At 42.6% G+C, this 27,894-nt stretch overlaps 1 protein-coding gene across 2 annotated transcripts in view; it reads right to left on the minus strand.

The window, feature by feature from the left end:
- Positions 1-2,341: 2,341 nt before the first annotated feature.
- Positions 2,342-27,894, minus strand: part of fbxw8 (F-box and WD repeat domain containing 8) — a 29,757-nt gene continuing 4,204 nt past the window's right edge. Inside the window, exons 5-11 of one of the 2 annotated variants that reach the window (XM_035786266.2) lie at positions 27,239-27,396; positions 26,754-26,950; positions 26,195-26,425; positions 20,590-20,717; positions 5,247-5,420; positions 4,783-4,899; positions 2,342-2,734 (exon numbers count right to left, since the gene is read on the minus strand). In XM_035786266.2, coding sequence (XP_035642159.1) covers positions 2,569-2,734; positions 4,783-4,899; positions 5,247-5,420; positions 20,590-20,717; positions 26,195-26,425; positions 26,754-26,950; positions 27,239-27,396 — 1,171 coding nt within the window. In that variant the 3' untranslated portion in view covers positions 2,342-2,568. Of the gene's footprint in view, positions 2,735-4,782; positions 4,900-5,246; positions 5,421-20,589; positions 20,718-26,194; positions 26,441-26,753; positions 26,951-27,238; positions 27,397-27,894 lie in introns of both variants that reach the window. The other variant, XM_035786265.2, reaches the window with a different exon arrangement.

Below are 27,894 nucleotides of genomic sequence, written 5' to 3' on the forward strand. Positions count from 1 at the left end.
TTTAAAGGTTTGGGTTAGACATTTGCATTCATTTCAGTGCCGTGCAATGTCCTTGCAGTATTTAGTGCTTGCCTGTGACTGAATACTAACATGCTTTCAGCTAAAAGTAAACACATACACCTCCAGTGCCCCAGATGAATCCCTTCATTACCACCCTCCGCACTCTCTCATGTCAGCGTTATGTATACATAACAGTACAGACAGAGGTTCACCCGCCATATGGATCACTGAGAGGACCGGGGTTGGCATCCAGGGTCACTTTTATTCTGGCTCTGTGGGGCACAGTGCATTCCGACAGGGCTTCAGAATACACGGAAGACTCAATTTATTTAGTTCACCAAGCTTCATTATTCCTGTGTCCTTTCAGTGGAGTCTCACCATTCTACCCTCTAAAATCAAAGACCACTTACAAATAACCACTTTTATGTATTACTCATGCTGAAAACATTGATCCTTAAAATAAATGTTTAAACACATTAGATGAATATTGTTCTTTATATCCAAAGAACCTGTAATAGCCTTTGCAATAATGTATACGCACGCATATTGTAGTCATTAATTAAAAATAAAGAAATTATGAGATGAAGAATTGTTGGAGTTACTTGTGTTTTGCTTCCATCTTCTTGTGAAGACATAAGACTGCCATCTGCAATTCCACTGAAGTAAATTAAGTGAAAGGACCATGTGACCGTTGTTGCCCATCAATTTATGGAGGATGTCAGTACCAACTTCAATGTCTAGTTAAAGGTCCAATGCAGCAGTTTCTATCTCAATATCAAATAATTTCTGGGTAAAAATTAAGTACCTTACTGTGATTGTTTCACAGTAAAATGGTAAAAGATTAACAGAAGTAGCTTCTTAGCAAAGATACATTTCTCAAGCAAGAATTTAGCTAGGAATAACTGGGAGTGGTAAGGAGAAAACTGAAAATGAGCTATTATTGGCAGGGTTTTGAAACCATCTTTCTTATTGCTCTATTAACTAATTTACAGCATGGTGATTTCACCAAACATCTATGCCACCAAAACAGGCTAACCAAACACTAAAAGAGCAATATCATCATGCTCAAATTTCACAACCTCAATGTGGAAATATATATAAAACACAGAAAAATCACATGTTTGACTGCACTGGATCTTTAACAAAACATGATCCCATCATAAGATGAAATCCATTCAGAATTCATTGCTCTAGGAAAAAATTGCAAGATTAAATCAAACTCCTTAACAGTCCAAGGAAACATGAGCTTCTTTTAAAAATAAGGACAGCTACTAATTAAAAATCAGATTCAGTTTGAAAAATCAAAAGCATATACAAAAGCTGATTTGCTTTGTACATACTGTCTACAGGGCTGGTGGTAGGGGTCTGCAGAGCTGGTGGTGGTAGGGGTCTGCAGAGCTGGTGGTGGTAGGGTCTGCAGAGCTGGTGGTAAGGGTCTGATGGGTCGGTGGTAAGGGTCTGATGGGTCGGTGGTAAGGGTCTGAAGGGCTGGTGGAAGGGGTCTGAAGGGCTGGTGGAAGGGGTCTGAAGGGCTGGTGGAAGGGGTCTGAAGGGCTGGTGGTAGGGGTCTGAAGGGCTGGTGGTAGGAGTCTGAAGGGCTGGTGGAAGGAGTCTGAAGGGCTGGTGGAAGGAGTCTGAAGGGCTGGTGGAAGGGGTCTGAAGGGCTGGTGGAAGGGGTCTGAAGGGCTGGTGGTAGGGGTCTGAAGGGCTGGTGGTAGGGGTCTGAAGGGCTGGTGGTAGGGGTCTGAAGGGCTGGTGGTAGGAGTCTGAAGGGCTGGTGGTAGGGGTCTGAAGGGCTGGTGGTAGGGGTCTGAAGGGCTGGTGGTAGGGGTCTGAAGGGCTGGTGGAAGGGGTCTGAAGGGCTGGTGGAAGGGGTCTGAAGGGCTGGTGGAAGGGGTCTGAAGGGCTGGTGGTAGGGGTCTGAAGGGCTGGTGGTAGGGGTCTGAAGGGCTGGTGGTAGGGGTCTGAAGGGCTGGTGGTAGGGGCCTGAAGGGCTGGTGGTAGGGGTCTGAAGGGCTGGTGGTAGGGGTCTGAAGGGCTGGTGGTAGGGGTCTGAAGGGCTGGTGGTAGGGGTCTGAAGGGCTGGTGGAAGGGGTCTGAAGGGCTGGTGGTAGGGGTCTGAAGGGCTGGTGGAAGGGTCTGAAGGGCTGGTGGAAGGAGTCTGAAGGGCTGGTGGAAGGGGTCTGAAGGGCTGGTGGAAGGAGTCTGAAGGGCTGGTAGAAGGGGTCTGAAGGGCTGGTGGTAGGGGTCTGAAGGGCTGGTGGTAGGGGTCTGAAGGGCTGGTGGTAGGGGTCTGAAGGGCTGGTGGTAGGAGTCTGAAGGGCTGGTGGAAGGAGTCTGAAGGGCTGGTGGTACTAATAGTAGGGGTTTGAAGGGCTGGTGGTAGGGGTCAGTGGGAGGGGTGAGAGCCAGACAGGATGTCATAGGGCACGACCAGGCCAATGCTGTTGTTGTAGCCAGATGACTCCACATTGTTGGACCTGCAGATGGGCAGAACATGGGCTGGTGGAAGGGGTAGGCAGGGCTGATGGTACTAGTAGTTGGGGTCTGAAGGGCTGGTGATAAGGGTCAGTGGGAGGGGTGAGAACCAGACAGGATGTCATAGGGCACGGCCAGGCCAATGTTGTAGTTGTAGCCAGATGACTCCACATAGTTGGACCTGCAGATGGGCAGAACATGGTCCTGGGAGGTGGAGTCCTCTGAGAAGTCATAGTGGCAAATCACTCCCCTATGTCTATAATGTGGACACACAAGAATTGGGGCAGTTAAAAAACAAAACAACAAACAGACTCTCATAGAATTAAACAGAAAGTATTCACATCTCTGGACTTTTTCCACATTTTGTTGTGTTACAGCCTGAATTTAAAATGGATTAAATTAAGATTTTGTGTCACTGGCCTACACACAATACCCCATAATGTCAAAGTTTGAATTAAAAATGAAAAGCTGAAATGTCTTAAGTCAATAAGTATTCAACCCCTACGGAAAGCCTAAAGTAAAAATGTGGTTAACTACTCACACAATTTATTTTTAATCATTTTATTTAACCTTTATTTAACTAGGCAAGTCAGTTAAGATTTTTTTAAATTTCCAATGGCGGCCTACCCCGGCTAAACCCTAACGACTCTGGGCCAATTGTGCACCGCCCTATGGGACTCCCAATCGCGGCAAGTTGTGATACAGCCTGGAATCGAACCAGGGTCTGTAGTGACGACTCTAGCACAGATGCAGTGCCTTAGACCGCTGCGCCACTCGGGAGCCCAAGTGAGTTGAATGACGACCTAATTTCTGTACCCCACACATACAGTTATCTGTAAGGTCACTCAGTCAAGCAGTGAATTTCAAACACAGATTCAACCCCAAAGACCAGGGTGGTTTTCCAATGGTGAAGTTATTAATTACACTTTGGATGGTGTATCAATACGCCCAGTCACTACAAAGATACAGGTGGCCTTCCTAACTCAGTTGCCGGAGAGAAGGAAAAAGTTCAGGGATTTCACCATGAGGCCAACGGTGACTTTAAAACAATTACAGAGTTTAACGACTGATGGAGGATGGATCAACAACATTGTAGTTACTCCACAATACTAACTTAAATGACAGAGTTTAAAGGAGGAAGCCTGTACAGAATTAAAATATACCAAAACATGCACCCTGTTTGCAATAAGGCACGAAAGTAAAACTGCAAAATAATGTGGCAAAGAAATTAACTTTACATCCGGAATACAAAGCTTTATGTTTGGGGCAAATCCAACAAAACATATCACTGAGTACCACTCTTCATATTTTCAAGCATGGTGGTGGCTGCATCATGTTATGGGTATGTTTGTCATCGGCAAGAACTAGGGAGTGTTTTGGGGTAAAAATAAATGGAATAGATCTAAGCACAGGCAAAATCCTAGAGGAAAACCTGGTTCAGTCTGCTTTTCAACAGACACTGAGACAAATTCACCTTTCAGCAGGACAATAACATAAAACACAAGGCCAAATATACTGGAGTTGCTTACCAAATCGACATTGAATGTTCCTGAGTGGCCTAGTTACAGTTTTGACTTAAATTGGCTTTAAATGCATGGCAAGACTTGAAAATGGCTGTCTAGCAATGATCAAGCTTTTCATTTAATTTCTTATTCAAACTTTGCGGCAGGGTAGCCTAGTGGTTAGAGAGTTGGACTAGTAACCGGAAGGTTGCAAGCTCAAAATCCCGAGCTGACAAGGTACAAATCTGTCGTTCTGCCCCTGAACAGGCAGTTAACCCACTGTTCCTAGGCGGTCATTGAAAATAAGAATTTGTTCTTAACTGACTCGCCTCGTTAAATAAAGGTTAAAAAAAACAACAACAACCAACTTGACAGAGCTTGAAGTATTTAAAAAAATAATAAATGTGCAAATATTGTACAATCCAGGTGTGCAAAGCTCTGAGAGACTTACCCAAAAATATTTTGTTGTAATCGATGTCAAAGGTGATTCTAACATGTATTGAATCAGGGGGTTGAATACTTATGTAGTCAAGATATATTAGTATTATATTTTCATTCATGTTTTACAAATGTTGACAGACTATTTTGTGTAGATCGTTGACCATGTAAAAAACAAGTGTAAACAGTTTAATCCCACCTTGTAACACAAATGTGGAAAAAGTAAAGGGGTGTGAATACTTTCTGAAAGCACATCTATGCAGACACTGATCTCTGTGTAATATGGAATCTTCAGTAAAATAAACAAGTATCTTGCTAAACTCTAAATGTATAAATTAGAATTTTGGGTGGTGTTATTAGGGACCTGCGGTGGGCTGTGAGGTCGTCATCTGTGATGCAGGCCCCTCGTGGAGACTTCTCGTCTGGGATGTTGGCTGTCACCAGAGTGCTAGTGTTGAATCTCAAGTGTCTGACTGGGTGCCTGCAAACAGATAGGAGGGAGAAACAAAAAACACAATTTTTTATTACTAACAATTTGATTTTTACGCACGCACGCACGCACGCACACACACACACACTAACGAGCTGAAAAGGGATCAATCAATACTGATGTGCCCGTTTGGTTTGCTGCCAATGTCAGCCTGATAGGTAAATGTTGCGTATCGCTGAATATTTTAGCAATGCATACTTGAAAGTGACAGGAACGGCAAGACACTTACATTTTTATATTTCAAGTACTGAATAGCACATGTAAGAATTCTACCTGCCTTTTGTGGCACAAACAAATAGATGTATGAGCAACCAATATAAAGAACTCTGCTGTCCCACCTGTTGTGCATCTCCCACAGTTTAGCTCCCATCCTCATCTCCCAGACGCAGACCAATCCCTCACCTCCGCCACTCACAATCTTCCAATCGTCTGCCTGCACGGAGGTCACGCCCATGTGGTGGGCATACAGCGATGTGACAGAGGAGCCGGTGCGCAGGTCAAACACCCTCACCCTGAAACAGAACACAGCAAAATCAAGTAGTCATTTCATCTCAGGAAGTGATGTTGCAGGAAGTAGGTCAGACAAAGGTGGTCGTTTCGCTCCACTACTGAAGACATGAAAGGATGCATCTTTCCTAGGCTGGTCCCAGATCTGTTTGTGCTCTTGCCACCTCTATTGTTGTTATTTTCAAGCCATGGGACGACAATGAGTGCCAACAAGGAGTTGGCATTATAGAACCAACAGACCGGCACTCAGGCCTCATCTTAACTAGGTTACCAGAGGAAACTTGGTGCCTCCGAACAATGCATTACAAAAACAACAACAGAAAACCTATAAGACATGATCAGAAAAGACAGGCCAACAAAGACAGTAATAAACACCAACACTAGGTGACATTGAGGGGATTTAATCTGCTTCCTCTACTTTAGACCACTTATAAATGTACGTTTAATTACTTTAGCCACCAATAACACTCATTCACTCACAGCACCAAAGCTACAAATATTGAAGATGTTTTGAACTGATTAAACACGGTGCTGTTGTAGCATTAATAGAACTAAGGAGGATTCTTGGGTCTGGTTTGACGAGCCAAACATGCCCCACGGACCTCCAGCTCCATCTGTTGCCATCACTGCTTTAGTTTATTGGGTCCCACCGCACAGCAGCCGGAGGATGACTTCATGCAAAAAGCTTTCCAAAAGTTCATTACCCAAATTTAATTTATTTGGGGGTGAGCAGATTTAATTTCCGCTGCAATAAATTAAACGAATCAGGGTTGCATAGCTAAATGGGCATTAGCATTGTAACTAAGACGTATGGTAAGACATGAGTTGTGTCCCAAATGGCACCCTATTCTCTCTATATAGTGCACTACATCTGACCAGAGCCCTATGGGTCCTGGTCAAAAGTAGTGCACTATATAGGGGATAGGGTGACATTTGACACACTGACATGGCTGCTGAGTAGTGTTGTTTCATGGGCGCTCACGCTTCAGCAGAGGGGTTTAAAAGTTACTGTCTGGCAGCCTCCGACAGTCATAAATCTAATGTTTGGAGCGAGCGCTGGTCTTCACTGAGCTGCCAGTGGACAAGCTATTTCACATTAATCAGCATGATCCTTGTTTTCTACTAACCAGTTGAATGATAGGGGAAAAATATATATATATTCCACCAAAATAAACATACCCAAACACGTTTTGTTCACCATGAGATGGCCATAACCAGTAGCTGGTAACGTTGCATAGTTTTAGAAAGGTCAGGAACTCACCCTTCTGGTAATAAAAAAATAATAATACTCACTTTTGAGGACAAACTCAAGTATATAGTACAAATATTACGAGAATATACAAATCGTATATGAATGGTCAGTTCAATTCTATGAAATGATTTAGTTTTCTTTTTTATGTTGAGAGAGCTAAATCCGGCTGAGAATATGACAGTGAGATGAAACTACGATGAACAAAAATATAAACGCAACATGTAAAGTGTTGGTCCAATGTTTGAAATAAAAAATCCCAGAAACTTTCCATAGGCACAAAAATCTTATTTCTCTAAAATGTTTACATCACTGTTAGTGAGCATTTCTCCTTTGTCAAGATAATCCCTTCACCTGACAGGTGTGGCATATAAAAAGCTGATAAAACAGCATGATCATTACATAGGTGCACCTTCTGCTGGGGACAACAAAAGGCCATTAAAATGTGCAGTTGTGTCACACAACACAATGCCACAGATGCCTCAAGCTCTGAGGGAGCGTGTAATTGGCATGCAGGAATGTCCACCAGAGCTGTTGCCGGATAATTTTATGTTCATGTCTCCACCATAAGCCACCTCCAACGTCGTTTTAGCGAATTTGAGGCTGTTCAACCGGCCTCACAACCGCAGACCACGTGTACCCTGCCAGCCCAGGACCACGGTGTTGAGGAGTATTTCTGTCTGTAATAAAGCCAGTTTAGTGGGGAAAATCATTCTGATTGGCTGGGTTCCCTACTGGGTGGGCCTGGCTGCCAAGTGAGTGGGCCTATACCCTCCAAGGCCCAGTCATGAGCATGAGGTGGGTGGGCCCTTGCCCAGTCATGAGAAATACATAAATTAGGGCCTAATGAATTTATTTCAATTGACTGATTTCCTCATATGAAATGTAAATCAGTAAAATCTTTGAAATTGTTGCATGTTGCGTTTATATTTTTGTTCAGTATAGTATTGCTGCATCCGTTAAATCAGTGGTCGCCAACCGGTCGATTGTAATTGAATGGTCGATCTTTAAGGCATTCCTAGTCGATCACCATATATTTCTGTAGAAAAGTCAACGAACGATTAAGGCGCTCCTTTTTAACATTTGTGTGAAACTGTTACCGTAGGTGCACTTGATTCAAAAGTCTTGCGCACCGGGTAAGCAAAGTTTCCCCATGAGACTAAATCCGCCTACCCGGCTGACCGGCAAATCTGTGACTAAAATTGAGTGCACCTACTGTGCTGCCCAATCGGACAGCTTAAATCACTGTGGCTACAGAGCTTCCATGACTCTGGCCACAGCCAAGTTTAATAGACTACTTAGCCTACGTAAGATTTAATAACTTTTAAAACCGTGACCACAGAGAGGACAGTTGCAAATCATTCAGCGCCTTATGTCAAGATTACATATTTTAGAGTATCAACAAATGTCGGTACATAGAAGTGTCTTACATCGTCTGAAAGCTTAAATTCTTGTTAATATAACTGCTCTGTCCAATTTACAGTAGCTATTACTGCGTAAGAAATACCATGCTATTGTTTGAGGAGAGCTCCTAACAACAATACCGTTTTTTCACCGCAATAGGTTTGATAAATTCACCTCTGAAGGTGAAATGTGTACTTCCATTCATAAATCTTGCTCTGATTTATTATCCAAAAGGGTCCCACAGATAACATGAAGTGTTGTTTTGTTAGATAAAATAATTTTATATTCTAAAAAAGTCCATATAGAAGGCACGATCGATTTTGTATTTCCACTCATTCAATTTGCAAAGAAAATAATCTGACAATCTCACCCTAAATATTGTTTCAATGAGTCAAATCACGTTTGTATCTATTCCTCAGAGATCATTTACATTACATTTAAGTCATTTAGCAGACGCTCTTATCCAGAGCGACTTACAAATTCATAGAAGGTAACAAGACTTCACTATTTCATTAGGGGTGTAATATATCCTGTAGGATACCATATTTGATCAGAGAGCGACGCCTTCATGGCACACCGCTGGCGCGGGCGGCCATCACTTGAACATCTAACTTTGTCAAATAAGCAACAAATCAGGGTCAAACAAAGCTAGCTAGATAGACAATGATCTGGGCTTTACGGGAGTAGCAGGAAACCATGTTTATGTCGTAAAATGTAGCTTCTAACCTTGTACGACAGCATGCCTTTTCATTTTGGAGAAAAATTATGAAGGATATTCAGAGTTATGAAAACTGGTTGTTTTGCAAATGTTGAACTTATAAAATGGCTACTAATACTTGGAAAGCTAAATCAAAGTCCAAGTATACAGATTTGACGACATTCTTGCAAAAAAATAGAGTATGAATGTGAATGTCTCCTTTTGCCCAAATGTACATGGGGACTTCACACTAAAATACTTGAGGATCAGTCATACTCCAAGTTATCCATCTGAAACTTTGCACATACACTGCTGCCATCTTGTGGACACTATCGGAATTACAACCAGAGTGATGGCTATAACAGACTCATCAATCTACACACAACATCCCTTAATGACAAAGCAAAAACAGGTTTTTGCAAATGCATTAAAAATACAAATCTGAAATATCACCTCTCACATAAGTACTCAGACAATGTATACTCAGTACTTTGTTGAAGCACCTTTGACAGCAATTGCAGCCTCGAGTCTTCTTGGGTATGACGCTACAAGCTTGGCACACCTGTATTTGTGGAGTTTCTCCCTTTCTTCTCTGCAGATCCTCTCAAGTTGGATGGGGAGCGTCGCTGCACAGCAATTTTCAAGTCTCTCCAGAGATGTTCGATCGGGGTCAAGTCTGGCCTCTGGCTGGGCCACTCAAGGACATTCAGAGACTTGTCCCGAGCCACTCCTGCATTGTCTTGGCTGTGTACTTAGGGTCATTGTCCTGTTGGAAAGTAAACCTCCGCCTCAGAGGTCCTGAGCGCTCTGAAGCAGGTTCTCTTCAAGAATCTCTCTGTACTTTGCTCAGTTCATCTTTCCCTCGATCCTGACTGGTCTCCCAGTCCCTGCCGCTGAAAAACATCCCACAGCATGAAGCTGCCACCACCATGCTTCACCAAGTTTCCTCCAGATGTGACGCTTGGCATTCAGGACAAAGAGTTAAATCTTGGTTTAATCAGACCAGAGAATCTTGTTTTTCATGGTCTGAAAGTCTTTAGGTGCCTTTTGGCAAACTCCAAGCGGGCTGTCATGTGCCTGTCATGTGCCTGAGGAGTGGCTTCTGTCTGCCCACTCTACTATAAAGGCCTGATGGTGGAGTGCTGCAGAGAGGGTTGTCATTCTCAAAGGTTATCCCTTCTCCACAGAGGAACTCTGGAGCTCTGTCAGAGTGACCATCGGGCTCCTGGTCACCTCCCTGACCAATGCACTTCTCCCCCGATTGCTCAGTTTGGCCAGGCGACCAGCTCTAGGAAAAGTCCTGCTGTTTCCAAACTACTTCCATTTAAGAATAACGGAAGCCACTGTGTTCTTGGGGACCTTCAATGCTGCAATATTATTTTTGGTACCCTTCTCCAGATTTCTGCCTTGACACAATCCTGTATCGGAGCTATTCGGACAATTATTTATTTAACCGTTATTTAACTATGCAAGTCAGTTAAGAGCAAATGATTGACTTCCGGCAACGATGTGGCGAGGAGCAGCAGCTAACTGTAGCTCAAACTATATTTTAACTAATTATTCAACGCCTATTTACACATTTTGTTATTTAATTGTCCAAAATTTCAGTTACATGGTAAATTTACTTAGAAATGCACATAAGCAGACACTTTTGACAAAAAACACAAATGTCATCTCTACCTGCAGCTAGCAAGGAAAACGGTGAAGAAAAACAACCTGGTGACCCAGTTCTAAATGAGATTTGCGAAATGCACAAATATCTTGAAGAGAAAAATGACATTCGGAGACATACACTTCAGATCAGAGGGTTACCCGAAATCCACATAAATATGGAAGATTGTGTGAAAGACATTTTACACAACCTATTTGATAAAACACCGGAGGATGTTAAGTTAACAATATGCCCATCGAGAGAACACATCGGAAACCGACGACACTGCGCCCAGGACCAGCCCCACTGACAGGGAGAAGTTCCGGCTCAGAGCCAAAGAGCGTAGGACTTTTCAATGGAAGGAGACCAAAGTGGAGTTTTCCCCTGACTTTTTGAGGCATATGTGCATGAAAAGGGGACGGAAATACTCGTTGCAATATCCTGCCGTGTTCTGGGTTACTTTGAGAGGATCATTACGTCGTTTCACAGACCCAAAAGAGGCAAAGAATTGTGTCATGGACATCAATGAGGCCAAACACATTGTGTAGCGTGGTAGGCTATGGTTCATCACGGATGGACTAACATTTTTCTCTAAGGCGATATAACTTCCCATGTTGTGAGTAACAGTCTCATTGAGTGTTTATTCTACGAATGCTGCCTATAATTTATCTTTCTGCTTTACAGCTGGCATCATTATACTACTGGATTAAGCAGGACTATAGTCCAAGCATATCATTCTGTATTATGGCTATAGTGGGGAGAAACATATATAAAGCTTTCATTCTAATAACAGCAATAGTGGGTCAATATAGACCACAACAGGTGTGTTTGTGCCATGAGTGATGGGCACAAGCCAAAGTGTTTGTCAGTTTATTTTATCATTATTATGACTTATAGCGGTCTCTCTTTTGTAGCTGACCTCAGTTTACATTCCTGTCTTTTGGATCTATACAGTTCATGTATCAGTCTTCACGAGAAAGGTAATCTCTTCTCTTTGCGAGAATAACGATCAGCCCGTCTTTATGTTGGATGTTTTGATTGATTAATTTAGGTGGTTTTCCTCTGGTACTGGGGGGGGATTATAAATCAGGTCCCTGATGCTTTTTTAGATAAATCCAAAATGGGTCTAACCAGGACCTCAAACTCAAGAAGCAATTAAAATACTGTGTAAAGATGTTGGTCTTTATGATATATAAAGATTGTAATTGATCAATCCAACCGCTCGCACATTATTTTCAAAAAGCCACACTGTTTATTCATGCATCGACTACTTTCTGATCTCACACTCTCTCATAGATAAAGTGGGTGCTTACAATGTGGGCACGATAGCTATGACAGATCATGCACCCATTGATCTGACTGTTGAAATATTGGCAAATGAACACCAGCCTCTTACAGATCGAGGCATTTTTTTGAATTCCTTAAAACACACTTTACGATATTCTTTGAAACAAACAACAATAGTGCGAAACAGATACATGTCTGGGAAGCTTTTAAAGCGTACATACACAAAGTAATGATACAAAGATCAGCTACCATTAAGAAATTAGATAAACAGAAAATGTATAAACTTGAAACAGAGCTTAAAATGCGAGAGAGGGAATATTGGTCCAATCCTAGCAACATTTCTCTGGTAAATCTGACAAACAAAAGCTGAATATTTTATTCAGTAAAAAATATAATATTAAATATAATATAATAATATTCCCTGTACAGGCTGAAATAGAGATGGTACGAATCTAATGAGAAGGCAGGAAAACTGTTGTCCAGTCAATTGAAATCTAGAGAAACAGCTCGGCAAATAGGTGGAATCAGAAATAAGACAGGCAAGCCGATTACCAATCATAAAGAAAAACAATATTTCGAGACTTCTTTCAGGAACTTTATACTTCAGACGGTCCTTTAGATATGCAGAAAGCAGAGGCCTTCTTTCAGAATCTGAACCTTCCTAAATTAACAGAGAAAGACAGGAATTGGCACGACCGCCCTATTACTTTGGAGGAATTGACCGAAACTATAAGACAAGCACCCAGTGGTAAAACTTCAGGGTTGGATGGGATACCTAGTGATTTCTATAAAAGGTTTGCAGAGCAGCTTAGCCCAGAAATATTGAAAACATCGATTGACACAGGTGAGCTTCCACCTTCTATGAGTGATACAGTAATCACCCTAATCCTCAAAAAGGGAAAGGATCCCCATAAGTGTGGGAGCTACTGTCCAATTTCTTTGATAAATTGTGATGAAAATTGTCTCATCTCCATTTTCTGTAGGACGAGGCACGAAACAAGGTGACTGTCTCTTGCCCCTCCTATTTATCATAGCATTAGAACCATTAACAAAAGCTATTAGGCTGCATCAGTCAATCAAAGGGACTAATATGGGAGGTAGGGAGAATAAACTACTGCATTATGCAGACAACATATATTATTAATATCAGACCCCCAACTCTCCATACCGCCTTTACTGGACCTTGTAAATGCATTCTCAGAGATATCGGGCTATAAAGTAAAACCGGACCAAATCTGAAGTAATGCCTCTATCAAAACATTCTGAGAAATTACCTCCTCAGCTGGAGGTTTCAATGGGTCCCTAAAAACTTGAGGTACCTGGGGATCGTGTTAATTCCTGGTCTAGAGAACATGATTTCTGAAAATCCTGACCCACTATTGAACAAAATTCAACTCCAGTTTAAGAGCTGGGATAAAGTACAAATCTCATTATAGGGTAGGATACAGGTTATAAAGATGGTCATAGCTCCTAAACTGAATTACGTCATCAGCATGTTACCACTATCCATACCGGTCTATACTTTTAAATCCATGGACAAAATTATTACTGAGTTTGTTTGGGCCAGTAAAAAGGCCAGGATGAAACTAGTGCGATTACAAGCAAAGACTGAGAAGGGAGGAATAAAGCTCCCTAACATGCAATTGTATTAAGAAGTCTTTGTAGCTTCCCAAATAGGCTCTCTGTATTGAGAACTCGACTAGGCCAATCTGGGTGGACATGGAGTAAGAACTTAATGCCACATTTCGGAGCATCAGATTATTTGAGTCAACAAAAGGTGGGACTCCAGAATCCAATACTGTCCCATACTAAAAAAATATATGGAGCCAGATTCATAAGAGAGAGATCTTCACCTTTCTTGATAAGTTATGCGTCGTTATGGAACCACCCTAAATTGAAAATAGGGGGACACATGGTTTTCTGGAAAGGTTGGTATAGAAAGTATCAAGAAAACACTGTTACCTCTTTTGAAGAGCTGAGGTCCAAGTATAATACAGAAACAGGACTTTTGAAGGCATCTCCAGCTTTGGTAGGTTGAAACAACAACAAATTCCTAGTACATAAGCGTTAAGATCCTATGCAAATTACTACATACCGCAGGGCTTATACAGTGGGGCAAAAAAGTATTTAGTCAGCCACCAATTGTGCAAGTTCTCCCACTTAAAAAGATGAGAGTCCTGTAATTTTCATCATAGGTACACTTCAACTATGACAGACAAAATGAGAAAAAAAATCCAGAAAATCACATTGTAGGATTTTTTTATGAATTTACAAACAAAGCACGTGGTTTTTTGTGAGTCCGCCAGATCAGAGGCAGTAGCGGTGACCAGGGATGTTCTCTAAGTAAGGGAAATGTATGGAGAAAACAAGACTACAAGCAAGTTGAAAGAGCGTGCTTCTACTTGGAGTAGCTGTACCAGCTAGCACATTTGGTTCCTTGGAAGTTGTGGAGTTGGTTTCACACTGGTGGTGGGAACGAAGCCATATACTCCTGACCGGGAACAGAAGTGAACATTTTGCCTGTTCTGGGAATGTTTATTTTTAAGTTGCATGAAGGTTCTGAGAACATTTGACTCTGGTTTTCCTGGGAGGTTTTATTAACGCTCAGAATGGAAATAAGATATTTGGAGATTTATTTAACGGGGAACTGCCCCCCGCTGATTTGGCCTCAATTTTTTTTAGCTTGCTCCTCAAGAAATGCTGGCGGCTGTGACAGAAGCCAAACGTAAGTTAGCTTGGGGTGTGGTTTGATGTGGGTGTTTTTTGGGTGTCTCCTTGACACCACCAATACACACCCATCTGTCAGAACTTCCCCTGCAGCAGTTTCCCCCCACTCAATCACAACAAACAAACCTCCTGCAGGTTAATAATTACAGGAAGATGTATGGTGAGATGCCGGGGGAAGATTTTTGTTATTTATTCATTCTTTATTTATTCAGGGGAAAAAAACATTGAGATCAGGTTCTCATTCACAAGGGTGCCCTGATCACAACAACACAACAATCAAACACAAGATGAAACAAAACAGCAATCAAATGACCTTTGAATAATTGATTTAGAAAGCCCTTTTTACATGAGCAGATGTAGAAAACCCCAAACAGCAAGCAATGCAGATGTAGAAGCACAGAGTAATATGAGAAGAATGCAATTGCTGAATTTATGTAGATATTAAAATGCAGTAACAGGTCCATGTAGAATAAACAAACCGTTACATAATACCATAGGCACAGTATCTGTATCGGCTGGTCCCTGGGACCAGGAAAGATGAAAGGTGCACATTGTTATATTAGCAGAACACTGCTTCTGTCTACATTTTGTCTGGTGGTAATGTGGCTACCTTGGCAAAGATGTCAGAGTGGTCATACCTTGCTGTGTGGTGTCCTTTATACAACATGAGTTTCCTTATCATAGAAAAAACACAGGGTTTCTCCTCCCCATATAGACTGATACCATTCAATTGAATCAAAAAAAGGACAATACGAGTACAGGTTGTGTCAAGTAAAATGTTAATGCAGAGTGCCAGGTCTCTCTCCATTCAGAGACATCAGTATCGAGCCCTGTAACATCATCTTGCAAGTCTCCACGTGCTGTCTCCATACACAGTGGGGGGGGGAAGTATTTAGTCAGCCACCAATTGTGTAAGTTCTCCCAATTAAAAAGATGAGAGAGGCCTGTAATTTATCATAGGTACACTTCAACTATGACAGACAAAATCAGGAAAACAAATCCAGAAAATCACATTGTAGGATTTTTTATGAATTTATTTGCCTTTAAATTGTTTAACTTGGGTCAAACATTTTGGGTAGCCTTCCACAAGCTTCCCACAATAAGTTGGGTGAATTTTGGCCTATTCCTCCTGACAGAGCTGGTGTAACTGAGTCAGGTTTGTAGTCCTCCTTGCTCGCACACGCTTTTTCAGTTCTGCCCACACATTTTCTAAAGGATTGAGGTCAAGGCTTTGTGATGGCCACTCCAATACCTTGACTTTGTTTTCCTTAAGCCATTTTGCTACAAATTTGGAAGTATTCTTCGTGTCATTGTCCATTTGGAAGAACCATTTGCGACCAAGCTTTAACTTCCTGACTGATGTCTTAAGATGTTGCTTCAATATATCCACATAATTTTCCAACCTCATGATGCCATCTATTTTGTGAAGTGCACCAGCCCCTCCTGCAGCAAAGCACCCCCACAACATGATGCTGCCAGCCCCGTGCCTCAAGGTTGGGATTGTGTTCTTCGGCTTGCAAGCATCCCCCTTTTTCCTCCAAACATAATGACTGTCATTATGGCCAAACAGTTCTATTTTTGTTTCATCAGACCAGAGGATATTTCTCCAAAAAGTATTATCTTTGTCCCCATGTGCAGTTGCAAACCGTAGTCTGGCTTTTTATGGCGGTTTTGGAGCAGTGGCTTCTTCCTTGCTGAGTGGCCTTTCAGGTTGTGTTGATATAGGACTTGTTTTACTGTGAATATAGACACCTTTCTACCTGTTTCCTCCAGCATCTTCACAAGGTCCTTTGCTGTTGTTCTGGGATTGATTTGTACTTTTCGCACCAAAGTACGTTCATCTTTAGGAGACAGAACGCATCTCCTTCCTGAGTGGTATGACGGCTGCGTGGTCCCATGGTGTTTATAATTGCGTACTATTGTTTGTACTGATGAACGTGGTACCGTCATGCGTTTGAAAATTGCTCCAAAGGATGAACCAGACTTGTGAAGGTGTACAATTTTTTTCTGCGGTCTTGGCTGATTTCCCCATGATGTCAAGCAAAGAGGCACTGCGTTTGAAGGTAGGCCTTGAAATACATCCACAGGTACACACCTCCAATCGACTCAAATGATGTAAATTAGCCTATCAGAAGCTTCTAAAGCCATGACATCATTTTCTGGAATTTTCCAAGCTGTTTAAAAGCCCAGTCAACTCAGTGTATGTCAACTTCTGACCCACTGGAATTGTGATACAGTGACTTATAAGTGAAATAATCTGTCTGTAAACAATTGTTGTAAAAATGACTTGTGTCATGTACAAAGTAGATGTCTTAACCGACTTGACAAAACTATAGTTTGTTAACAAGAAATTTGTGGAGTGGTTGAAAAACGAGTTTTAATGACTCCAACCAAAGTGTATGTAAACTTCCGACTTCAACTCTACATAGACCACTGGTAGGGGTTGGAATTTATTTTATTATATATATATATATATTTTTTTTAAATGTTCCTTTTGTTGTTATAGTTATTATGGGGGAGGGGGGTTATGGGTGAAAAAAAGTTTCCTTTTCCATCTTTGTGTGCGGTGTGTTTGGGGGGTGTTCACGCCCCCCAAATTCTTTCCACATTTTGTTACGTTGCAGCCTTGTTCTAGAAAGGATTAGGTTCTTTTTTATTTGGCCCGTCTTGGTGTGGGGCTATGCCGTGAAGCGGGTGGGGAGTCTGGGTGCTTTCCGGGTGCTCTGTATTATTCATGTCCGTCAAGTTATGGTTTAATGCCAAATGTATGCATTGTTGTTATATTGTAAAAGGAAACAATGAAAACTATAATTACGAAAAAAATAACATTCTTATTTACAAAGACGGCCTACCCCAGCCAAACCCTAACCCAGACGACGCTGGGCCAATTGTGCGCCACCCTATGGGACTCCCAATCATGGCTGGTTGTGATACAGCCTGGTATCTGACCAGGGTCTGTGGTGACGCCTCTAGCACTGAGATACAGTGCCTTAGACCACTGAGCCACTCGGTGCTTGATCCCTTCGAATTCATGGCTTGGTTTAGTCTGACATGCACTGTCAACTATGGACCTTATATAGACAGGCGTACCATTCCAAATCATGTCCACTCAATTGAATTTACCACAGGGGGACTCCAATCAAGTTGTAGAAACATCTCAAGGATGATCAATGGAAACAGGATGCTCAATTTCAAGTGCCATAGCAAGGTGTCTGAATACTTATGTAAATAAGGTATTTATTTTTAATGCATTCGGGTATTGTGTGTAGATTGATGAGGAAAACATTTCAGTTAATCCACTTAAGGCTGTAACGTAACAAAATGTGGAAAAGGGAAGGGGTCTGAATACTTTACGAATGCACTGTAGGCCAGAAAATGTGACACGTCACTCCCTATGCAATATGCAAACATGGGGTCTGAAACCTGACACTTTAAGTCAGCCCTGCGAAAAGAGAAATGGGGCTTTCCTGCACTATAAGACATGGGACCATTTGACGTTCACAGCAGTGGAGGCTGCTGAGGGGAGGAAGGCTCATAGTAAACGGTTGAAATGGAGTTGCTGGAATTGTATCAACCACATGGAAACCATATGTTTGATACCATTCCATTGACTCCATTCCAGCCATTATTATGACCCATCCTCCCCACAGCAGCCTCCATTGGTTCACAGAGCACTTTGTACACAAAAATGTCAGTTGCAACGGGTCCAAAACTCCTCTAAGTCTCCCAAATAGGGGGCTTAACATCTAAGAGGCTATACAACACCTAAGAGGCTATACAACACAGTAATGTGAGAGTGGAACTGTAAACCAGATGAGGAATGACATTGAACCTTATGTTCAAGTATTTGAGTGTCTGTCATCTTAAAGGCCCAGTGCAGTCAAAAACACGATTTTTCAGTGATTTATATACATTTCCACACTATGAGGTTGGAATAATACTGTGAAAATTATTATATCCTTTTAGTGTAAGAGCGGTTTGAAAAGAGTCCGATTTTTGGCCTTCCATGGTGACATCACCAGGCGTTAAATTAGTTAATAGCCGTCTGACAATAACACATGTTCGGTTTTCCCTCCCCACTCAGACAGTCCTAACAAAATGATTGCTTGAGAAATTGACCCTTCTCTAAGCCCCACCCCAGAATTTTGGCCAACCAATGGATAGCAACTCGGACAAACTCACGTTTCAAATGCATGAAAGCCAATGAGAGCTATAGCAAAACTGAGTTAATAAAAAAAAGCTAAATTGTTTAAATAGCTAACGTTAAATTGCTTAAACAGTGCACATGGGGTACTTGCTACTGTGATTCCTAAAATGCAAAGCCTATTGGAGTATTTTTCTAATCTGAAATTATATGTTATTAAAAGTTACATTGTTTGCTAGCTCAGCTGGTTAGAGCTAGCGATCAGTCTCTGACCACCAAACGTTGTTAACGCTAGCAAGCCAGCCATTTAATATAACTTTGTTCTCTCGAAATGTATGTTAGCTAGCTAGGTTTGCTATATTATGAATCCAACTATCATCTGCTGTCGACATCAGGATACGACTTGAGAGAATTTTTGCTTCTTTCTGAACATTTTAATTGAAAATAGTAAGGTGCTTCATTGTTACACAGAAATTAGTTGATATTGAGATAACAATGGCTGTATTGGACCTTTAACACCAGTTGAGCTCAATAAAGGTATGTTTAAAACTAGACTGGCAATTATTGAACGTTTTACCACAGAATGCATGAGATTACACTTGATTCAATGAAATGGAAAGGCTAATAGAGGAGACAAAGCAGACAGTATATTTTTCTTTGTTTTAGGGTTGTGGTTTGTTATTTCCTATGGGTACAAGACTACTGGGCACGACCATGGCTCTCTCTCCATTCCACCCCCCCCATCCCTTCCTCTCTCCCTCCCCAGTCCCCAAAATCCTTCCTGTTTGTTCAGATGTGGCCCAGGCAATTATGATCAAGGCAGTATTCCAGACAGCCCCGGCCTTATCAGGACCCTCGTTTGCGCCCTAGAAACTTCAGAACGAGAGTGAGAGAGCAACTAATTTGGAGAGAAGAGAGACCGAGAGGAGGAAGAGACGCATTAGGCCCTGGCCTTTGGCCATCCTAATGGACAGCTAGAGCAGACCCGCTGCCTGCCTTCTCATCTCCCTCGTGCCCCTTTGTCCCTGGCACATCAGACAAGGCCAAATGGTCACAGCCAAGTTGGCCTCCGACTGCCTACATACAAGACTACTTAATCAGAGAGAGGGACATAGGTAAGAGTCTCCTACTTTGTCTATTATTCTTACAGATGGGGTCGTACTTTACGAGAACGGCTGTGCCCAACGAGATGTAGTGCTACACATGCTTTCCTCGCTTTTGGCTGTCTACTTAAGGCCTGATGAATTTGGTGAAGGAGTTTGATTTGTAAGGATTCTGCCAAAAGTGCTATGCTTTCACCTGCCAACTCCTGTCCCGCTGTCAGGGACAAGTGCAGATGAGGATGGCTCTCTTTTGTGTCTTTCTTTCCCCATACTGACGGCCAGGTTGCAGATGCAGCGTGTGTGTGTGTATACAGCGGCTGAATGGCGAGGCCACTGGACAGAAATGTGGAGACTGCCATCGTCTGCCACCCTGCTGTTTCCTTCACAAATACCCCCAGGTGATGGGCTGGCTTCAGATAACACACTGTCCACCCCGACCGACGCTCGTTGCAACAAAGAGTATTTCACAAAGAGTATTTCACTTCCAATCATTAATTAGGTCCCCCCTCCCTCTCTCTCATAACCAATTTTTATGATTTGTTTTTCAAGGTATGCCAGTGGTGTGAAAAATTGCTTTTCTTTTCACAACTTTGCAAAACACCTGATCCCCCGAGAAGTACGCTGTGATTTGCACCTCCACGTTCCAATATTCCTAATCAGTTGTAATTATGTGTTGAGGAATATTGTGTTGTGATAAACAGTTATTGCATCTGACTTGAACCTGGAAGGTATACCCAAGGGAGCCACAGGCACTACAGTGGTGCTCAAACTTGTCAGACAAAAGTATGTGAGACAGATTTTAACACCATAGTGCCTATGTGTGTGTGTGTGTGTGTGTGTGTGTGTGTGTGTGTGTGTGTGTGTGTGTGTGTGTACCCAGCTGGTGTGGTGACACATACAGCGGCCCCATACCTCCTATCTTTGTTTCCACAGATGAGCATGTGAGGAGGGCTGTCTCTCAGGTTGACACAGGAGAAGTCTCCCGCTGAGTTCCCCACAGACATCTCCGACTGGCCCGTCTCTAGGCTGTACACATGGATCTGAACACACACACACACACACACACACCAACACAGTTAAGACTCATTCATTACGGTTGCAAAAGTTAGCACCAGAGGCAACACATAGAAGTTAGTTGACAATGGCTTCTGTTGCTACAGACATATTTACTCATCCCTATACACTGCAGCAGGAGTTAGACAGCACCTGCATATGAGCAGATAAAATGTAGTAGTGGAAACAGCGGAGTAATGTACTCTAAATCCAGCAACAGCGTCAGACTTAAGGCAGTAAAGACAAGTTGATCTTCACAACTTTCTAGTCATGCACACACTGGGCTGGACGATATGGACAAAATCCATATCACGATAAATTGACCGAATTATCACAATAACGATAAATAGAAAGATGTGTTTATAACATTAATGTGAACCAGTTCTACATTTTCTTTACATTTTTATATCCCCTTAAAACTAGGCTACTATTATTACTTTGAACGTTGTGGCTATCAATTGTCCCATTAACAAATCACCCATATTAGTAGACTTATTTAATTTCAAACTTCACATTTCTCCAGTATAGGCATCTTATCGTAAGGAACAATATCAGCAAAATGTCCACGATAGGTGGTTGGTTCAGTCGGTGTCGCTCGGTTTATCATCCCAGCTCTATCACCAACACGCCCTAATACACACACAGCACTATTGGCAAAGTCTGAGAGCTACTGAATTATGCATGCCATTATGAATCTCCTAAGATGCCTTTCAGAAGTGTGCCGAGTTAAAAGCCCACTGAGAATCACTCACACTTGTCTGTCTGAGCTCATAGACTTCTCACAACACTTTCCTTCACCTCACATTTACAAAGGAATTAATCTCTGTGCTGTTAACAGGCAGAAGACAATGCTTTGTAACAGATTCTAGACTGAGTTCAGGCGGGTATGCGGAGAGCCAAACACAGTACTTGGATCAATACCGACAGGTTATCAGGATGAATGAGTGAACAGAGAAGAATGCTCAAATGTGGGGAAATTAAGATCATCTAAAAGAAATGCAATGGTTCCATGTCAATAATCATAAACACTACCTTTCCTTTGCAAAAAAAAGATTCCGCTAAGAATGCAGTATTGCAAAACTAAATTAAAACAAGTTTGACAATGATAGGAGGGCAATTGACCCACAAACATCCCTATTAATTCAAATAGAACAATTGAGTGTGCTCCCTCCAGTCAGAGAGAGAGAGAGAGAGAAATATAAGAGAGAGAGTGGGGAGAGGAAAGAGAGTATGTAAGAGAAAGGGAAAGGAACCGAAAGAGGGAGAGAGATTGAGATGAAGAGGAAAGAGAGCAGGCAGCATGATGTAAAGGCTTAAGAAAGTGCCAGCTGTTTTGTGTCCCCTATTTGGGCCACATAGCCTTAATTGTGAGATGGCCCTGAGTGGAGCAGCTTGATGGGGGGTAGGATGAAAGGGAAGGAGCGGTAAGGGGGGCTGTCTGCCTGCATGTCTTTTTTTCAATTAATCATCACCTTTTTTTGGGGAGGTTTGATTAAAAAGCATCCCAAACCAGCAATTATGTGGAGGAGCCATCAGGGCAGTTTAAAGCTAATGTCCAACCAGTTAAGTGGGCACCTCAGCATGTGTTGATGAAAGGAATCATGGCTTGGCTACAGCAGTCATCGGGTTAATGTGCCTGACAGGAAAAAAAATAAGAAAAAAAGGAACCGCTAATCTATAATTTGTCCTAACCCACTCCCTTCACCAGTCCCTTTGTTTGGTAAACAAACACATATGTCCCTTATCTATTGTCAAATAATGCAATGAGTTGATGAGTTCATGTTGCATTAGACTTTCAGGTGCATTGTTTAAAGGGGCACGTGAGAAACGTGATTTTCTCATATTTCCACACTATGAGGTTGAAATAACACTCTGAAATTGTGAAAATTATGATAAATGCCATTTTTGTGTAAGAGCTGTTAGAAGAAAAAAAATCAGCCTCATGAGATGGGATGGAACTTTTGGCCCACATCATGACGTCACAAGGTGATCTGATTATAATAGACCAATGACTGTTTATCTGGGTAAGGGGGTGGACCCTGGACCATGCTATCAGCCAATCAGGGCTGTGTGTGTAAATATCTTCACATTTCTTTCCGAACGCCCACACAGTCTGAGCATTTCAAGGGCCAAAGGAGGCTCAGGGAAATAAATGATAACAAATATATTCTGTAGTTAGTTTCATTATATAAACACACAGTGATTTAAATCACATTGGTGATTTAAAAACATAATTACAAAGACAGCATGGAGGCTTTAATAAGCTAATGCTTTTAAACAAGACTGACATGGACATAAATTTCGCTCAGAGTTTGAAGATATGCCTACAAAGCAACCGGTCCGAAGTGAATCAAGAACATTTATCTAAACGACAAACGGAAGAGGTCACACTTTCCCCTGAACAAATATACACTGAGTGTACAAAACAGTAGGAACACCTGCTTATTCCATGATATAGACTGACCAGGTAAATCCAGATGAAAGCTATGATCCCTTATCAATGTCACCTGTTAAATCCTCTTCAATCAGTATAGATGAAGGGGGGGAGACAGGTTAAAGGAGGATGTTGAAACCTTGAGACAATTGAGACATGGATTGTGTATGTGTGCCATTCAGAGGCTGAATGGGCAAGACAAAGATTTACAGTAAGTGCCTTTGAACGGGATATGGTAGTAGGTGCCAGGCGCAACAGTTTGAGTGGGTCAAGAACTACAACGCTGCTGAGTTTTTCACAATCAACAGTTTCCCCTATGTGTCACGAATGCTCCACCACCCAAAGGAAATCCAGCCAACTTCACACAACTGTGGAAAGCATTGGAGTCGACATGAGCCAGCATTCCTGTGGAACGCTTGACACCTTGTAGAGGCCATGCCCAGATTAATTGAGGCTGTTTTGAGGGCAATAGGTGGTGCATCTCAATATTAAGAAGGTTATGTACACTGCGTGTACGTAATGGTTGTGTTCTGTGTAACCTATGTAATGGTTGTGTTCCGTGTTAGGTCTATAAGCTGTGCCACCTGTGGTTTTACCAGCTCTATCTGAGTGGCTGCAGGGTACAGGGTAACAGGAGCCCAGTAGAGAGCAGCTGAGCAGATGTCCAGACCCCCAGGTCCACTAGCAAGGGAAGGATTGAGGAGTTGGGGGTGTAGGTCCCCTGGCAGGGGAGAGGGAGTAGTAATGAGGACCTGGAGACTGACTGCTAGCTGACTGGCTGACTCTCGCAGACACCAGACAGACATAAACAGTCCAATAGACAGTCATGAACAAGACACAGATATAGACATAAGACACAGACAGACACATGTAAAAGACAGAGCCAGGAAAGGCAAACAGACAAGAGAAGAGTGGCACATTGTTTGACCTGGATAACAAAGACAATTCATGTCATAATACATTCAAAACATTTAGCTAGTAGAAAAGCAACCAATCATTGTGATGACTCACTTTTCAGTGTGAAAATAGAGATAACATGTCTGGATGCCACCACCATTTCTTTGACAGCTTTTAATTAGGCATATGTCTTCTCATTAAATAGCATATAACACATTCTGCCTCGCCAGAGTCTGTTGGCAATTCTTACTTCCCTCTTCGCAGTAGGAAAATGCTGTCAGAAACACTATGAAGCCGATAGACTTGTTAAAGCGGATTAAAAGTTGTAATTTTTTAAGTTTAATTAGTGAAGGGAAAACGTGACAAACATGAATTGGCATAATTTTGTGACGATGAGCTAGCTAGGTCTATAGTGGAGAATGAAAACAAAAGAAACTCAATGCTCAATGACCAATACCATATCAAATTTACAAACTTAGAGATGTTGCCTTAGATTACTTGATTGGATAGTGAAACTATTCAAGTAGCCGGCACTATTTTGGACGGAAAGACACACCAACAAAACGTGTACCAAGATCTATGGAGCTGGTGGTCTCTTGATTGTAGAAGCAGAACTCCAGTTCATAATATGATTTAGTTTAGCTGTAATCTCTGTTAACCCAGCAGTAAAATCGAGTGTAATTTGGTCCAATGCGTGATCAACTTCTGTGTTCATACTTAGAAATTGAAAAGTTAGAAATGGATAGTTCAGGCAAAAGTCCCCCCCTTCCGATCTGTTTGGTCACACACGCAAAGCACTCGAGGCAAAGCAGTAGAAGCACCGCCTTCGCCCAATCCTGATACGTCCAAATAACCAGTGACGATACCCAAAAAAATGGAAAGAATGCCGCTCGTTATCTCGCGCATCCCATTCAATCCCGGCAGATTCTTTGGTCTACATGCAGAAACTGCCCACGGGAGATCAGTTTAGCTGTAACCTTGAGAGGAAGGAGTAAAGTTATCCCTCAGACTTTCTCTATGGTCCACTATGTGGTGCTGTAGGGCTAATATAACAACATCAGCAATGAGAACATTGTAATGATGTCAGGGGGAGAGTCTGCCAAAGACCTGTCGAACCAACAGAGAGAGGCTCCATTTGGGACCGGTCCCTAGTCACTTGACTAATTACTTAAGTACCAGTATCGGTGCTAAACAAAACATAAAACTTTTAAGAGGAGAGAGACAGACTGAGGTTTTTATCTAAGTGGATTTTTTGAAACAGTGAGATATTCCTTTGGTCACAAAACAGAAAAAAACAGCTCCTTGCAAAAAATTGTCTTGAAATACACTGGAAAGCATGACAATGGTTTCGTATTGAAACCCAAACCTGATCCCTGAGCAACTCTTTTGTCTCCTGGGTATGTAATCTGCAGAGGGATAAATAAAGGTATGAGCCTCCGTTAGGAGCAGGGTCCTTAGATACAAGACATTAATAGACGCAAACAGTAACTTCTTTGGGAACAAGAGACTAAACTTGTTTAGTGTGCGTGTGTGTGAGAGAGTTTGTGCATTAAGAGAGTAAACTAAATACTACAGTAATTAGGAACAATACCCCGTAGGAGTAGTTCAGCTATTTCTATGCCCACAATCCTCAGCGGGTGGCCCCATTTCTGTCCCAGATTCCCCAAGTTGGGATGCACCACCCCATTGGGGTCCCAGAGACTCTAAATACACTCAGATTGGTGCATTGCTACTCAGACTCAGAGAGATGCAGGTTTTGGGGTGACATAATAGGGTTGCAATTAATTTAGGACTGCAATTCAACCCTATACTAACATCAATAAAAGCCTAATTCAAGGTTGGCCAATTTGTAGCCGTCCAAATGTGTTGAGTGCTTAGAAACATAATGGTGTGGGCTTCAGTTTTGGCTTTGCACATAGCTTTGGCATAGCTACCTCAATTTAACCCTGTTCCCAACTCCAAGGACAGTAGAACAAAAGCCACAGCTGGGTTGTATTCATTAGGCATCAAAATAAAAATTGTGTAAAACGGCCCGGAACAGAAGGGGACAACCTTATCTTTATTTGACAAGTTGTGCCCTGATGAATAGGACCATGTAAAAAGACTATTTTAGTACACTGTTGATGCACCCACCTTGTTGCCTCCATCGTTCATGGCCCAGCCACAGCTCTTGACCCCCAGGGCAGCGTGAGAGGCCGAGGCATCCAGACAGGTGATGGGGTGGCCGTAGACGGTGTGGAGCACCCGGGGTTCCAAGTCCTCGGGGGCCAGCAGGAACACAGTCTCCCCAGCAGACAGGGCCACCAGGGGGACACTGTCCCCTCCTCGCCCCCCGGCCCATGGCACCACAACCATAGACTCCACCTGGGACCAGAGTCTCTGTTAGAACAAGTTACAGCAAATTTATTCAGCCTGCTGACTACTGTCACAGGGAGTGAAACGTCTAAAGTAGCTCCCATATGAAAAGTTCAGTTGCACTGTTAATGAACAAACTAATATGGTATAATGGATCGACTGTGACATAAAGTTGAAATTGAAATCACAACAGCACACTGGATCAATGTAGACACCCTATCATTGCTACAGGGAATTGTATCATAATCCTCATTCAAATTATAAAGCTGATGGTGCTTTTCCAGACAAATCAAAGACAGACAGATAGACAGAGGGAAAGAGAGCAGGGTAGACTCACAGGTTTGGGTAGCGTGGCCTGGCAGAGGGTCCTCCAGTAGCCCCTCTCATCAGGCTGGTCCAGCCGGACGTCTAGCCCAGCAGCAGTAGCCAAGGTGGGGCTCTCCAGGCTCAGAGCCAGGGCGTGGACCCTCCCAGGGATCTGGAAGTGGTGGACGGGCTCCTGTCCCGTCTCTGTGCTCCACACATCCACACATCCTACACAGGAGCGGAATATACAGTTAACATGTACTCAAAGACTTCTCAGTGTGGCCATCCATGTGTCCATACACCTTAGTGGAACTTGGTAATAAAGTGTGAACTGTACATCTGCCTCCTGCCGGTCATTATCATGCCTTCTAACAGAGGCACCAGGGTGGTTATACCTATCAAAACCGGCAAAGACCACCGACCAACAGGTGGCGCTCCTTTTCAATGCCCTAAACTGGAAGGCTAGCCAGTAAAATAGCCACTAAGTTGACTGCAGAGTTGAGGACCCTCACTCACCATCGTCATAGGCAGCCACAGCCACAGTGTTGTTGACCCGGATGTGACTGACGTGAGGTCTGGGGGTGACGTCTGCCGTCAGGGGGCTTGGCTTCAGGAAGGAGGCTGCAGAGTCCCAGTGGAGGGTGTCCCACAGTCTCACGTCCCCTGACGTGTACCTGAGGGGACAAAAAACAATGTAAGCGACGCTAAATTTTTATTTTGAAATGACCCAAGGCTCCATTTAAACAAGCAGCCCAGTTGATTTTTTTTTTCACTAATTGGTCTTCTGAAAAAAATTGGATGTTAAAATATCTTATGCAATTGGTCAAAAGACCAATTAGTGGAAAAAAAGATCAGAACTGGACTGCATGTCTAAACACAACCTATGAAGCATGAGGATGCATCTTAATTTTCCCCATGAAATATGCTAACTGTGTACCATGGTAACCATCCGTGCATTATTATGTGAATATGAGTGGATGTCTGTGTGCTTATGGGCAACATGACAGTAAATGGGTGGGTGATGATGTGGTTCAAATGTGTGAGTATCTGTGAGTCTCAGTCAATTGGAGGCATGGCAGAGATAACACAGCCTTTCCAGGGGGTGGGTATGGTGGCAGCTGAGTCCTTCACAGACGGCCTGGGACGAGCCACGCCACCCCAGGCACAGCCAT

The sequence above is a fragment of the Oncorhynchus keta genome, chromosome 14 (assembly GCF_023373465.1).
Source record: "Oncorhynchus keta strain PuntledgeMale-10-30-2019 chromosome 14, Oket_V2, whole genome shotgun sequence".
In the NCBI taxonomy this organism is placed as follows: domain Eukaryota; kingdom Metazoa; phylum Chordata; class Actinopteri; order Salmoniformes; family Salmonidae; genus Oncorhynchus; species Oncorhynchus keta.